The sequence below is a fragment of the Mustela lutreola genome, chromosome 16 (genome assembly GCF_030435805.1).
Source record: "Mustela lutreola isolate mMusLut2 chromosome 16, mMusLut2.pri, whole genome shotgun sequence".
Classification (NCBI taxonomy): Eukaryota; Metazoa; Chordata; class Mammalia; order Carnivora; family Mustelidae; genus Mustela; species Mustela lutreola.
The window spans coordinates 43,837,855-43,852,363 of record NC_081305.1 but is presented as its reverse complement, the minus strand read 5'-3'; the positions used below and the strand labels follow the sequence as shown (position 1 = coordinate 43,852,363).

General features: G+C 36.8%; 1 protein-coding gene across 2 annotated transcripts in view; it reads right to left on the bottom strand.

Moving 5' to 3' along the window:
• Positions 1–2,085: 2,085 nt before the first annotated feature.
• LOC131817809 (zinc finger protein 420-like) overlaps positions 2,086–14,509 on the bottom strand; it is a 49,472-nt gene continuing 37,048 nt past the window's right edge. Inside the window, exons 6-7 of one of the 2 annotated variants that reach the window (XM_059151472.1) lie at positions 8,959–9,020; positions 2,086–5,816 (exon numbers count right to left, since the gene is read on the bottom strand). In XM_059151472.1, coding sequence (XP_059007455.1) covers positions 8,974–9,020 — 47 coding nt within the window. In that variant the 3' untranslated portion in view covers positions 2,086–5,816; positions 8,959–8,973. Of the gene's footprint in view, positions 5,817–7,031; positions 7,370–8,958; positions 9,021–14,509 lie in introns of those variants that run through there. The other variant, XM_059151471.1, reaches the window with a different exon arrangement.

Genomic DNA, 14,509 nt, shown 5'->3' with positions numbered 1-14,509 from the left:
GATCTCAGGATCCTGAAATCATGACCTGAGCTAAAGGCAGACACTTAACAACTGAACCACCCAAGCGCCCCAAAGATTTGAGCTTTCAATTTGCATGATTTTATGGGGTTTTCCGGGTCAATTGAATAGGTAGCTATTTTCAGAGATCACTTCAGGCTACTTACAGGAAGAGGACGAAAATCCCCTCATTCTTAGAAGAGATTTTCACTGAATACAGAATTATGGGTTGATAGTTTTTTTTTTTTTTTTTTAATTTTCACCAACATTTTCTTAGGAAAATTTCCATAGAAAACTATAAGAATTATACAATGAATACCATGTATTTACCACCTAGATACTACAATGAATACTTTGCTATATTTGCTTTATCATCTAGTTAGCTATCTGTCCAGCCTGGTTTTCATCCACAAATTGGTCCATTTTTTAAAAATGTATTTCAGAGTAAGTTGCAGACATCAGTATATTTCACTCCTAAACACTTTAGCATGCATATTACTAGCTAAAGTTCAACATTCTGTTGCAGTTTTTAAGGTAAGATTTATAGTGAACCACACTTACCTTAAATTTATCATTTGAAGAATGTTGACAAATTAATACATTTGTGCAAACCAAAATCCTATCAAAGTAAAATATCATCACAGCAGAAAGTTCCCTCAGGCCCCTTCCCAGTCAGTTCCCCAGTATAACATTGTTAAAATTCATCCATGTTGTGATATGTTTGTGTATTTACTATATATCTAAATAGTTCTTATTACAGAGTTTCTTTATCCGTTCTCCTCTTGATGGGCTTCTGGGATATTTCCAGGTGTTTTGCTATTATAATGCAGTTATAAACATTCTTGGATGTGTCTTTTATGAAGGTATTTTTTCATATCTTTTGGATAAACAACTAGGAGAAGAATTGTTTGGACATGGTATATAGGTATAAGTTCAGTTTTATAAGTTTCTGCCAGAACTTTATCCAGAATAGTTGTATCATTTTACACTCCCAGCAACAATGTATGAGAGTTTGTTTCCCTACATTTTCTCCAACATTTAGTGCTGTCATTCTGGATATGTATCTCATATCCAGATGGTGTTCTATAATGTGTCATAGTGGTTTTAATTGGCATTTCCCTAATGACTACTGATGTTGACCACTTTTTTTGCGCTTATTAGCCATTTGAACATTTCCTCTGCTCAAATTTTCTGTCCATTTTTAATTGATCGTATTTTCATTGTTGAGTTATGTAAATTCTAATATATCCTAGACATCAGTCCTCTGTCAGACAAATGCTTGGTGAATATTTTTCCTAGCATTTGGATTCCCTAGTCATTTTTTAATAGTGTCTTCTGATGAGCAAAAGCCTTTTTAAATAAAGTTTAACTTACTAGTTTTTTTCTTTTCTAGTTACTGCTGTGACTTAAGAAACTTGTCTGCTGCCAAGTTTGAAAAATATTTAGAGGGGCGCCTGGGTGGCTCAGTGGGTTAAGCCGCTGCCTTCGGCTCAGGTCATGATCTCAGAGTCCTGGGATCGAGTCCCGCATCGGGCTCTCTGCTCAGCAGAGAGTCTGCTTCGCTCTCTCTCTCTGCCTGCCTCTCCATCTACTTGTGATTTCTCTCTGTCAAATAAATAAATAAAATCTTAAAAAAAAAAAAAAGAAAAATATTTAGAGTTGCCTATGTTTTTTCCTGAAAGCTTTGTAATGGCAGTTTTTTATATTAGGAGTAGGACTTATTTTTTTAATTTTTTTTAAAGATTTTATTTATTTATTTGACAGACAGAGATCACAAGTAGGCAGAGAGGCAGGCAGAGAGAAAGGAGGAAGCAGGCTCCCTGCTGAGTAGAGAGCCTGATGCGGGGCTTGATCCCAGGACACTGGGATCATGACCTGAGCCGAAGGCAGAGGCTTTAACCCACTGAGCCACCCAGGCGCCCCAGGACTAGGACTTACTTTGAAATAATTTTTGTTCATGGTGTCAGGTAGGGGTTGAGATTCTTTTGTTGTTGTTGTTTGTTTCCTATATAGATACCAAATTATTTTTTACAAATGGTATTTTCAACAGTAGAAGTCTTTGGAACTTCGTTGAAAATTAAATGACCATTATATTAGTCTTCCCCTGCTGCTGTGACCAATTCCCACAAATTTTGTGACTTGGGAAAAAAAAAACCCACAAATTTATTATCTTAAGAGTTCCATAGGTCACAAGTCCAGAATGGGTCTCACCACACTAAAATCAAATTATCAGCAGAGCTGTATTATTTTCTGGAGGCTTTGGGGAGAATCTGTTTCCTGCTTATTTGGGTTACTGGCAAAATTTAGTTCTATCTGTAGATCTGAGCTCTTCATTTGTTCGCTATAAGCTGAGAACGGTCACCAGCCTAGAGGCTGCCATATACCTTAGCTCATGGCCCCCTCCCTCCATCTTTAAAGCCAGCAACAGTGGGTTTCGTCCCTTTCACATCACATCCCTCTGACCTAGATGGGAAAGAATCTTTACTTTTCTTTTTCTTCCTAACAATTTAATCCTAAAGCCATTTGGCAGAACTGAGCATGGTAGGCATACACCTCAGTAAAGCCATGATGGCCGTACAGAACTGTGTGAGGGCCTGAGCATGGTGAAGAGTATCTGTCCAGGGAGAGTATGGCAGTGGCAATGAGATATTGATTATCTCCAGGAAGATTAATCAAATATATTTTATATGCACATAACTATATATTTAAGGATAATAAAATGAACATTTCTTCCATCAGCGAAGGGAGTTACACAGATGAAAAGGGATACAACTAGAATGAACTCAGTGATTTTAGATTAGAATTATACTCATGCAAACTTATTTTCATTATATATAGATATAAAAATAAGTATAGATATAAATATGTGTATGCATTCTGTGTGTGTATTTATATTCATTAGCTTTGTCCACTTGGGCCTGGGAACAGTGGCACTGCAGTAGCAATAAGCATGCTGGTACCCAGATCATGGCCTCCAAATACTCATTAATAGAAACCAGGGCTCTTTCAAGAAATGATTGATTTCAGTCTTAGGGCAGAGCAAATAGAAAATGAACCTAGAACATCTTTTATGTTAAAGTGAGGACACATTCACTTATCAGGAATGATAGGGACTGGTTATTAAAAGGCTACAGAGGGTCACCTGGGTGGCTTATTTGGTTAAGTATCTGACTCTTGGGGCGCCTGGGTGGCTCAGTTGTTAAGCATCTGCCTTTGGCTTAGGTCATGATCTCGGGGTTCTGGGATCGAGCCCATGTGGGCTGCCTGCTTGGCGGGAGGCCAGCGTCTCCCTCTCCCACCCTCCCTGCTTGTTCCCTCTCTCACTGTCAAATAAATAAAATCTAAAAGAAAGAAAGAAAATTAAAAAAAAAAAAAAAAAGCATCTGACTTGATTTCAGCTAAGGTCTGCTCTCAAGGTCCTTGGATCAGGCACTGCATCGGGATCTGTGCTGGGTGTGGGGTCTTTTGGAGATTCTCCCTCCCCCTTGCTCATGCTCATTCTAACAAAGAAACTCTTAAAAAAAAAAAAAAGGCCATAGAGGCTGGATTGAAGGGGTTTCCATGTGCCAAATCTGAGACAAACCTAATAGTAATATAAACTTTGAATGAAATAGATGACATGTCCATGTTGATACAAATTAATCAACTGAAATTTTGCTGAAGGATGGGATGTTTATATCGTCTCAGAATATCCCCTCCCATAAAATCCTTAATAATTACAAAGGGGAAAAGACTAATTTTACAGTGGAGAAGGCTGGCAGATATGCCTTATTACCTGATTAAAAGAATAGCACCAGTAATGGGTCATCATGTGCCTCCTGATATGCCCTGAGAAGAACACACCATCAGTTCTGTTGGCAACCTTCCAAAATGCATAACCTGCTTATGCAGAAACATCAAAGAAAACCAAATTGGAGACATTTTCCAAAGACTGACTTACAATCATCAAAAGTGTCAAGATTATAAAAGTCAAAGCAAGACAAAAACTTTCAGACTAAAGGAGATTAAAGAGACATGACATTTCAACATTGTGTGTGATTCTGAACTGGATTCTTTAGTGCAAATGACATTGGCACACTTGGTAAAACCTGGATGGGATCTAATGTATTAATGTTAATTTCTTTTTTTAAGATTTGCATGAGCAGGGGAGAGGGGCAGAGGGGGACAGAGAAGCAGACTCCTGGCTGAGCCAGGAGCCCGACTCAGGGCTTGATACCAGGACCTCAGGATCATGACCTAAACTAAAGGCAGACATTTAACCAACTGAGCTACCCAGGTGCCCTTTAATGTTAACTTCTTGATTCTGATTCTGTATTTCGGTTATATGTATACATGATTCTATATTTTGGGACATGTCTTTGTTTGTAGGAAATACCCAGCACCTTCAGGGTAATGTGGCATTAAGTCAGCAATTTACTTTCATATGGTTCAGGGGGGAAAAGTTCTTTGCACCAAATTTGCAACTTTTCTCTAAGTTTGAGATTGGATGAGAAAAAAAAAGTATGGGGGCGCCTGGGTGGGTCAGTTGTTAAGCCTCTGCCTTCAGCTCAGGTCGGGATCCCAGAGTCCTGGGATCGAGCCCTGCATCAGGCTTCCTGCTCAGCGGAAGCCTACTTCTCCCTTTCCCACTCCCCCTGCTTGGGTTCTCTCTCCCACTATGTCTCTGCCAAATAAATAAATAAATAAAATCCTTAAAAAAAGAAAAAGTGTAGGATGTTCTTTAAAAATACCTTGAATACTTATGAATTATACTTCTAATCTTAAAATTGTTTTTAAAATTCACAATGAAGCTCCATAGGTTTTTGTCAGTCATGCTTGTATATATTAGTGCCTCCAAACTGTGGTTATTCTTGGCTTTTGATGAAACTTAAGATTTTTCTCCCACAGGGTACTTGACCTTATTTATTTGGAGATTTCTAGTGTTACTTGTCTGGAGCTACTAAGTAAGCTTGATTTTTCACTGCTTCTTTTCACCCATCACCCACCTTGGCCATTTCAGGTTGCTACGCTCTCCCAGGAAGAAATGATTAAGTCCAAAGTGAGTTTAAATCATGTGGGGTATGTTGGGTTTTTTTGTTTGTTTCTACTGTTTTACTCCACACTGCAGATAAAGTAGGTCAATAATCTCAACAATAAGATGAAAAACTCTTTAAGTGGATAGAAATCAGTCAGGAAAAAATATAAATTAGTAAGACGAAGAGAAAACTGCAATTAGAATATACAGAAGAAATAATTTCGAATTAAGCTTTAAATTTGACTCTTTCAAAGGAAAAACAAATTAGTATATAAAATTTTAAAAATTCATTATATAGTTTATCTTGTCTCATTTATAAAGCTAATCAGTCTCAGGGGAGAATAAACAATTTTCATGGGCACAGTTAGAAACATACATACAAAGTTATCCTACTTCTCCGCTATGCAAGAGGACACTTCTCCACATATGAGCCAGAAGACATCAACAGGGATATTAACTGTAGCATTTGTGGTAGAGAAGAAGTAGAAACACATTTCTGAACCTGAGTGTGGTAGATACTGAATACCTATGGGTAAGAAGGTATCTAACAAGATACTAAAGAAAAATAAGATGCTAAATAAGATACTAAGGGAAAAATGTTAGCTGAAACTCTAAGTCTTCAGAATTTAAGAGATACAAGATTTTAAAAGTTGGGGCGCTTGGATGGCTCAGTTGTTAGGTGTCTGCCTTCGGCATAGGTCATGATCCCAGGGTCATAGGATCAAGACCCGCATTGGGCTCTCTGCTTGGTGGGGAGCCTTCTTCTCCCTCTCCCACTCCCGAGGTTTGTGTTCCCTCTCGCTCTCTGTCAAGTAGATAAAATATTAAAAAAAAAAAAAGTTGTAAAATAGAGCACCTGATAGGATTCAAAAAGGAAGTTGCCAAAAATAAGCTATGAAACTCCCATATACCATATTCAGTACATTCAAAACATCAGGTTGTGGAGATGAGGAAAGAATTTGGGAAAACTCTGTGTGCTGAGTCTTACATCTTCCAGGAGAGAAGAGAATGCCTGCCCATCTCTCATGCTTATTGGGAGGGGGCAGTATGATTGCTACAATCTGGGAACAAAGTGGATTGCTGTCTTAACTTCCGGGAGAAATCTAAGTATCATGAGAATGCTTGAACTAGTGCTGCTCTTCTATCAGCCAACAATCTCAAAGTGTATCCAGAACAAGAATGCATGAATGTTTCCCAAGGACCAGATGTGGCCCTAGGTCTATGGGGGAAAAAAAAAAGCCACTTAGAGGGGCTCCTGGGTAGCTCAGTCAGTTAGTGGTCTGCCTCAGGTCATGATCTCAGGGTCCTGAGATTGAGACCTGTCTTGGGCTCCCTACTCAATGAGAGTCTGCTTTTCCTTCTCCCCTTTGCCCCTACCCCCTGCTAATGTGTGCTCACTCTCAATAAAATCTTAAGTAAATAAGTATATGGGCTGAATTATACACACTAAATCTACAACAGGGATAGGATTGAGAAACAATGGGTCTTTAACATTTATCGTTAATGTTTCATATAGTTACTATAAAAATACAAAGCAAAGACATGTTAACATGTATTCTTTCTACATAATACATGAGTGCCTTGTCAAATTTTTTGAACTGTTCAGAAGAGTTTATCCATCCCATTCATTGCATACTAATTAGAAAGTTAAAAATTGTGTTTATAATGGAAAAGCCTAGTAACTACCTTAATTGGTAAACAAATTCAGCAATACCAGTAGTAATACCAGGACAACATATTTTACTTATATAATGACATATTTAATGCTTTATGTTATGCAGAGTATACCTTTTGCTATAGTAAGTACATATCATCATATTATTACCAAAACTACTACTTCTGTATTTATTCATAAGGAAACAGATCCTAAAAGTCTGACATTCTAACAAGGCTAGATTCTAAAAATGGGAGTATCAAACAAGTTACAAGAAAGTGATGGTGGTGACTGTTCTCAGTGAAAAGATTATAAGATGAGGGCCTTGATCAGATTCTTATTTAGAAAAACATTTTATAAGCCAAGTTTTTTAAAAGGTTTTAAAATTTTTATTGCAGATTTAAAAAATTGTGCATTCCAATAATTAAAATCATTTGAACAAACAAAAAAATGGCACTCTGATTAAATTGCATTTTACAGCTTACAGGACACCATGGACCAGCTTTGTTTAAACTCTCGATTTCACTGTCATCCCACCCAGCTTCTTCCTGCATTAACATGCAAGTTCTTTTTCTTCCCTGCCAGCCAGACTGGCAGATGGGAGAGGCAGGCACCTTCATTGTCAGTAATTCTTTGATGTGAAAAGGGGCAGCACAGTCATTTAAACTTGATCCAACCTCTGTGCATCTTATAAAGTTGAACAGCTAAAATAAGTGAAAAAGGTAATGCTTGTGGAATATACAGTGCGTATAAGTGGCAATGCCTCATTACAATTTACCTGCTTGCTTCTCCTGTTCAATCATTTCTTTTGAAGGTAGTGGATTATTCTCTTGTATTTTTGTCTTTTTCCAATTTCAACTTACTGAATTTCTCAATCTCCACTATTACTGGGTTTGTTAGACATGGCCACAGAGAAGTAGAGCAAGATGCACAAGCGAGCAAAGTCTGGTCTGCACAGTGGCCCCTGCTGGATCTTTTTTTCCTAAAGATCCATTTGTCAGAGAAAGAATGAGAGAGAGAGAGCACAAGCAGGGGGAGTAGCAGGCAGAGGGAAAAGCAGGCTCCCTACTGAGCAGGGAGGCCAATGTGGGACTGGGTTCCGGGACCCTGGGATTATGACCTGAGCAAAAGGCGGACGGTTAACCGAATGAGCTACCCAGACGTCCCTAAGCCAGTTTTTGAGATACTTTGGGAAATTATGGAATTATTTTTAATTTTCTAATGCCATGCTATTAAAATTAAGACAATCTCATTTTTAGGTTATGCATGAAGTAATTAGGAGTGAAATGTTAATAAAAATAAAGTGTGTCAGATGTTAACTAAGTCAGTCTTGGATGTGATGGATGTTTCACTATTATTTTAGCTTTTCTGTGATTTTTAGAAATTTTCAATACAAAAAGTTGGTGGGAAAATTTAGCTAGAAAAGACAAAATACAAAAAAAAAAGATATTTAGGGAAATGTGAATAATCTTATGTAGGAAACGTTCTATGGAGATATTTGATTCTATAAAAGTACAAAACAAAGGGTATATTAAAATACTAGATAGACCATAAATTGTTTTTGTAACCCACATGATAAATACCCATAAACACAAAAGAATTCTAAAAATTAATGAAAAATACTAGAAATTGTACACTATTGACAGGTAATTTACAAAAAATTCAAATGGCCAATAAGCAAATGAAAGCATGCTCAGTCTATCCAATATTTAAATGAATTCGGATTAAAGCAATGGCATATTTCTCATTAGATTGACAAAGAGCACCAATTACTATTAAATTGTAGGAAAATGTGCATCTCTGTTGATGCACTGTTGATGGGACTGAATGTGCTTTATCTGGAAAGTAATGTTACTATTCCAATAAAACAATAAATAAAAGGGTGTGTGGGTGGCTCAGTCAGCTAAATATCCAACTCTTGATTTTGGTTCAAGTCATGACCTCAGGGTCCTGGAATGAGGCCCGCCTCAGGCTCCTGGTTCAGTGGGGAGTCGGCTTGAGGATTCTCTGCCCCTTCCCTTCTCTCTCTCTCTCTCAAATGAATAAAATATTCTTTAAAAATACACTATTTTTGTTCCACAAACCTGATGTAAGAATCTATCTTACAGAAATAAAAACATACCTATACAAGTATTTATGTTTAATGGTATTTATGGACAATTGTTTGAAATAGCAAGGAAGGCAAAATAACATGAATGTTCAACAGAGAAACAACTTGAACATTTAATACCTCTCCATATGTAGTATTCTGCAGCTAATAACACTAAAATGAGTAAGTTAGATTTATATGTACCTGGAAAGATGTCCATTATGTATGTTGCAGGAAAGTTGCAGACTGATGTCCATGCAGTGACCCTGTTTAAATATATAAATATTCACAACCAAGGAAAAAAAACATGTATAAACATGTACAAACATAAAAATGTACATTTAAACAAAAATCTTCAAAAGTACTCAAAAAGTACTCAAGTACTCAAAAGCTACAAAAGTACTGACTTAAGAAGTCAGATTTTCTTTTTTTTTTTTTTTAAGGTTTTATTTATTTAAGAGAGAGAATACAAGCAAGGGACAGAGGGAAAGAGATAAGCATACTCCACAGTGAGAAGGGAGCCCGAGGAACATGGGGCTTGATCCCAGGACAGTGGGCAGAGTCTTAACTGCGCCACCCAGGTGCCCCAGGAAGCTAGATTATATGTATATTTGATATAATTTCCTGTTTTGCAGGAAATTCATTATGTAATTTCAGAAGGGTAATTCAAATATGAAAAAAAGCTACATAAAAATAAACTTAATTTCTAACTTCTCTTTTGAGAATAAGTTAAACACTGTTAGAAGTAGAGAAAAAAGTAATGACGTAATGGCCCATTTGACAATCTTTATTCTTGTATTTGTTATAAAATTCATCTTAGAAAAGAATCTCCAATTCTAGAACTTTATTTATGGCCTAACTATATCAATGATAAAGACATTTATTTCATTATCAGGCCTTTAAGATTTCACAAACCTATTTTGTTTTTGTGTTTGTTTTTAATATCTCATTAAGTTGAACTAAGAATTGGGGTAGAGGGAAGAGTAAGAAGGGACTGTGAAGGAAGACTGTTACACAGAGGAATTTCCCTTTTTTAAGAGGACAAGGGTCCTATCTGTAGAAAAAGAATGGGATTGGTTTAGAGGAAGCAACTTGTCCTTTCATAAACTCAGTTGGCCTCCAGCTATAATGTCTAGAGTTTCCACCTCTGTGGTTATTTTTTGTAGCTAGAGCAGCATTTACAAAAATAGTTCACATGCAAAAGATATTAATAGACATTATAAGAAGGGATTCATGGTCAAGTAAGTCTCGCATATGAGGGGTTAAAGTTTCGAGAAATACCTTTCCTAAAATATTTATTATAGCCCTGATAAAATAAAATGAACTTATTGCTCCAAAAAGTCATGTAAATATGCCACCATTTACAAGCTGGTTTGACCACAGAATCTTTTTTTTTTTTTTCTTAAGATTTATTTATTTGACAGAGACACAGAGAGGGAACACAGGCAGGAGGAGTGGGAGAGGGAGAAGCAGGCCTCCTGCAGAGCAGGGAGCCCGTTGCAGGCCTCAATCCCAGGACTGCAGGATCAGGACCCAAGCAGAAGGCAGATGCTTAATGACTGAGCCACCCAGGCGCCCCCAGAATCTTTTTTTCTAATATCATCTGAATCATATTACTTAAAAAGTACTACAGGAAATTTTAGGCTAACATATTATCTGTAGAATTCAACACAGAGATATGGTCCTAAGGAAAAGAATTCAAAACAAGTAATTTTAAGGTAGCACAAGGTACTGTTACATCATTATAAAAACAAGGGCAACTGGGTGGCTCAGTGGGTTAAGCCTCTGCCTTCAGCTCAGGTCATGATCTCAGGATCCTGGGATGGAGCCCTGCATCAGGCTCTCTGCTCAGCAGGGAACCTGCTTCCCCTTCTCTCTCTGCCTGCCTCTCTGCCTACTTGTGATCTCTCTGTCAAATAAATCTTTAAAAAAATATATTTTTTGTATGTGACAATCATGCAATCCATTGAGTAGTGAAAGGTTTATTTATGATGTAATAAATTATAAAACCTGAGCAAAATAGACTGGTGATATTGGTAACAATGAGAGCTGTTGTGACTCCACAGCAATACTGTTAAATACTCATGAATTATGGTTCTCTAATATTTATTTGGTATGTAATGACTAACCTTTGAACTCTTAATTTGGCAAGTTGCACATAAACAATGTATTTAAGTTGTGAGTATCAATAGTTTAAAAAATTTTTTTTAAGATTTTATTTATTTGACAGAGAGACAGATAGACAGCAAGAGAGGAAACACAAGCAGGAGGAATGGGAAAGGCAGAAGCAGGCTTCGCTGAGCAGGGAGCCCAACCCTGTGGGGCTTGACCCCAGGATGCTGGGATCAAAGGCAGACGCTTAACAATTGAGCCACCTAAGTGTTCCTAAAATTTGTTAAACAATAAGACACATAACAATAAAAATATTAGGAGAATGTATCTTCAATAGATGACTTTAGGGATGCCTGGGTGGCTCAGTCAGTTAAGCGGCTGCCTTCAGCTTGGGTCATGATCCCAACATCCTGGGATCGAGTCCCACATCAGGCTCCTTGCTCAGCAGGGAGCCTGCTTCTCCCTCTGCCTCTGCCTGCCACTCTGCCTGCCTGTGTGCTCTCTCTCTCTCTCTCTGACAAATAAATAAAAATAAAATCCTTTAAAAAAAAAAATAGATGACTTTAGGAGGAACTTCATACCTTTACAGAGTCAATGAATTCATAATTCAAATAACAAAAAGGAAATTTAAAAAATTAGATCATAATTAAAATCTTTGTAGAACTATTGGGATGCTAGCACTGATAATTTGAACATCTAAAAAAATTAAAAAGGTTATTTTAATTTTACCTTGGCTATTATCTCAACAATAAGTCCTATTTGCAAATTCTCATATTGTAAGAAATAACTAAAAGCAAAATATCAAAGAACCTCAAAATTTCATGATGAAAAAAAATTCCCTGAAATCATTTAACAATGTATCATAAAATTAAATTGAGATTTTCTGAATGCCAGAAGTTGATTCTATGCTAGTACATTGGTTTTAAGGCAAATATTAATTTTAAAACTCAACTACTAATCATTCAGCCAAAATGTGTTTTCTTTTTTTTTTTTTTAAGATTTTATTTATTTATTTGAGAGAGAGTGAGAGAGAGCATGAGAGGCAAGAAGGTCAGAGGGAGAAGCAGACTCCCCATGGAGCTGGAAGCCTGATGCGGGACTCGATCCCGGGACTCCGGGACTGTGACCTGAGCCAAAGGCAGTTGCTTAACCAACTGGGCCACCCAGGCGCCCCAAAATGTGTTTTCAAAGAGCTTTTGCAGGTAATAATACTGTATGAATTTTTTAACTTAAATTTTGTACACATGGTCATGTAATCTGTTTTTAGAACACTGAAAAACACATATTTCAAAACCATTCACTGAGAGAATTAAAATAACTTGAGGCTGTATCAGATCATTTTTCCATCATAATCATCTCTTACAAATATAATTTGTAGGGGTGCCTGGGTGGCTCAGTGGGTTAAAGCCTCTGCCTTCAGCTCAGGTCATGATCCCAGAGCCCTGGGATCAAGCCCCGCATCAGGCTCTCTGCTCAGCAGGAAGCCTGCTTCTCTCTCTCTGCCTGCCTGTCTATTTGTGATCTCTAAGACTATGGACTCTGAAAAACAATCTGAGGGGTTTGAAGTGGCGGGGGCAGGGCAGGAGGTTGGGGTACCAGGTGGTGGGTATTATAGAGGGCACGGATTGCATGGAGTACCTGGTGTGGTGAAAAAATAATGAATACTTTATATTATTTATGCTGAAAATTAAAAAAAATTTTTTTAAATAAATAAAACCTATATATATATATATATATATATATATATATAATTTGTAGACTTTTGAAATCTAATTAATCTATAACAGATTAAATCTTGGACATTCCTGAAGAATGGCATTCCTTTGTATTCTTTTAATTGGTAGATATTATTTATATTTTATTTAGAATATTTATATCTATCATTATAAGGGAATCTGGTCTTTAATTTTTTTATTTTTGTTTAATTTGACACCATTCTTGTATTCTTTTTTTTTTTTTAAGATTTTATTTATTTATTTGACAGAGAGAAATCACAAGTAGATGGAGAGGCAGGCAGAGAGAGAGAGGGAAGCAGGCTCCCCGCTGAGCAGAGAGCCCGATGCGGGACTCGATCCCAGGACCCTGAGATCATGACCTGAGCCGAAGGCAGCGGCTTAACCCACTGAGCCACCCAGGCGCCCCCATTCTTGTATTCTTATAATGATATGTCTATCATTATAAGGGAATGTGCGTCAAAAATTTTATTGAGGGAAGAGGCTGGAAAATCTTAAGTGTTTAAGACTATTTAGCCTAAGTTTCTCAAAAACCACAAGCTACTATATCTCAACTATGATGAAACAGATAACCTAAGTAGCCATATAAATGAATAACCATTAAAGAAACTGAATTTATAATTGTAAAGCTCCCTAAAAATCCTCAGGCCCAAAAGGATTCACTTGCAAATTTTCACAAACTGAAAAATGAACACAAATTTTATACAACTTCTTTCAGAAAACAGAAAAGAAACACCTCCCAACTCATTCTATTAAGCCAATATTATACAATATAAAATTAGACAAAGACTAGGGGGGAGAGAGAGAGGAAGGAAGAAAGGAAAAAAATATGACAGAATTATTATTTTTCATAATCTAAGAAAAATCTCCAACAAAATGTTAGTATATCAATTCCAACAAGAAATTATATGACATGACTATGTGAAATTTATTAGTTATGTGAGGACTGGTTTTACATTAAAAAATCAATCCATGTAATCCACCATATAAACAGGTTGAAGAAAAAAGTCATATATTCATATCATATATCTGAATAAAATCCAATATGCATTCGTTATTTTTAAAAAAAGCTAAACTGTTGAAGGAGCCAAGATGCCCTTCAACAGACAAATGGATAAAGAAGATGTGGTCCATATATATAATGGAATATCACTCAGCCATCAGAAAGGATGAATACCCAACTTTTGCATCAACATGGGTGGAACTGGAGATTATTGTAAATGAAATAAGTCAAACAGAGAAAGACAATTATCATATGGTTTCACTTATTTGTGGAATAGCACAAGGAATATCATGGAGGATATTAGGAGAAGGAAGGGAAAAATGAACAGGGGGGATCAGAGGGGGTGACAAACCATGAGAGACTATAAACTCGGAGAAACAAACTGAGGGTTTTAGAGGGGAGGGGGGTGGGGAGATGGGTGAGCCCAGTGATGTATTGCATGGAGCACTGGGTGTTATATGCAAACAATGAATCATGGAACACTACATCAAAAACAAATGATGTACTGTATGGTGACTAACATAATAAAAAAATTATTTAAAAAAATAAAAATTAAAAAGTTAGGAGCAGAGGGGAACTTCAGTTTAAAAAAGAACATCTACATAAAGCCAACAGCTTACATTGTACTTCATGGTGAAAGACTGAATATTTCCCCACAAGATTTGGAAAAACATGGATGTCTGCTCTTGTCTGTGTTATCCAACATAGCACTAACAGTTACAGCCAGCATAATAATGCAAACGAAAGACAGAAAAGACACAGACAAAAAGACACAGACTAGAAAGGAAGATATAAAACTGTCACTGTCCATAGATGACATGATTATCTATGTAGAAAACCCCAAGGAATTTACTAAAATATGAAACAAAACCTTTCAGAATGAATTGGTGAGTTCTGCAGCAAGGTC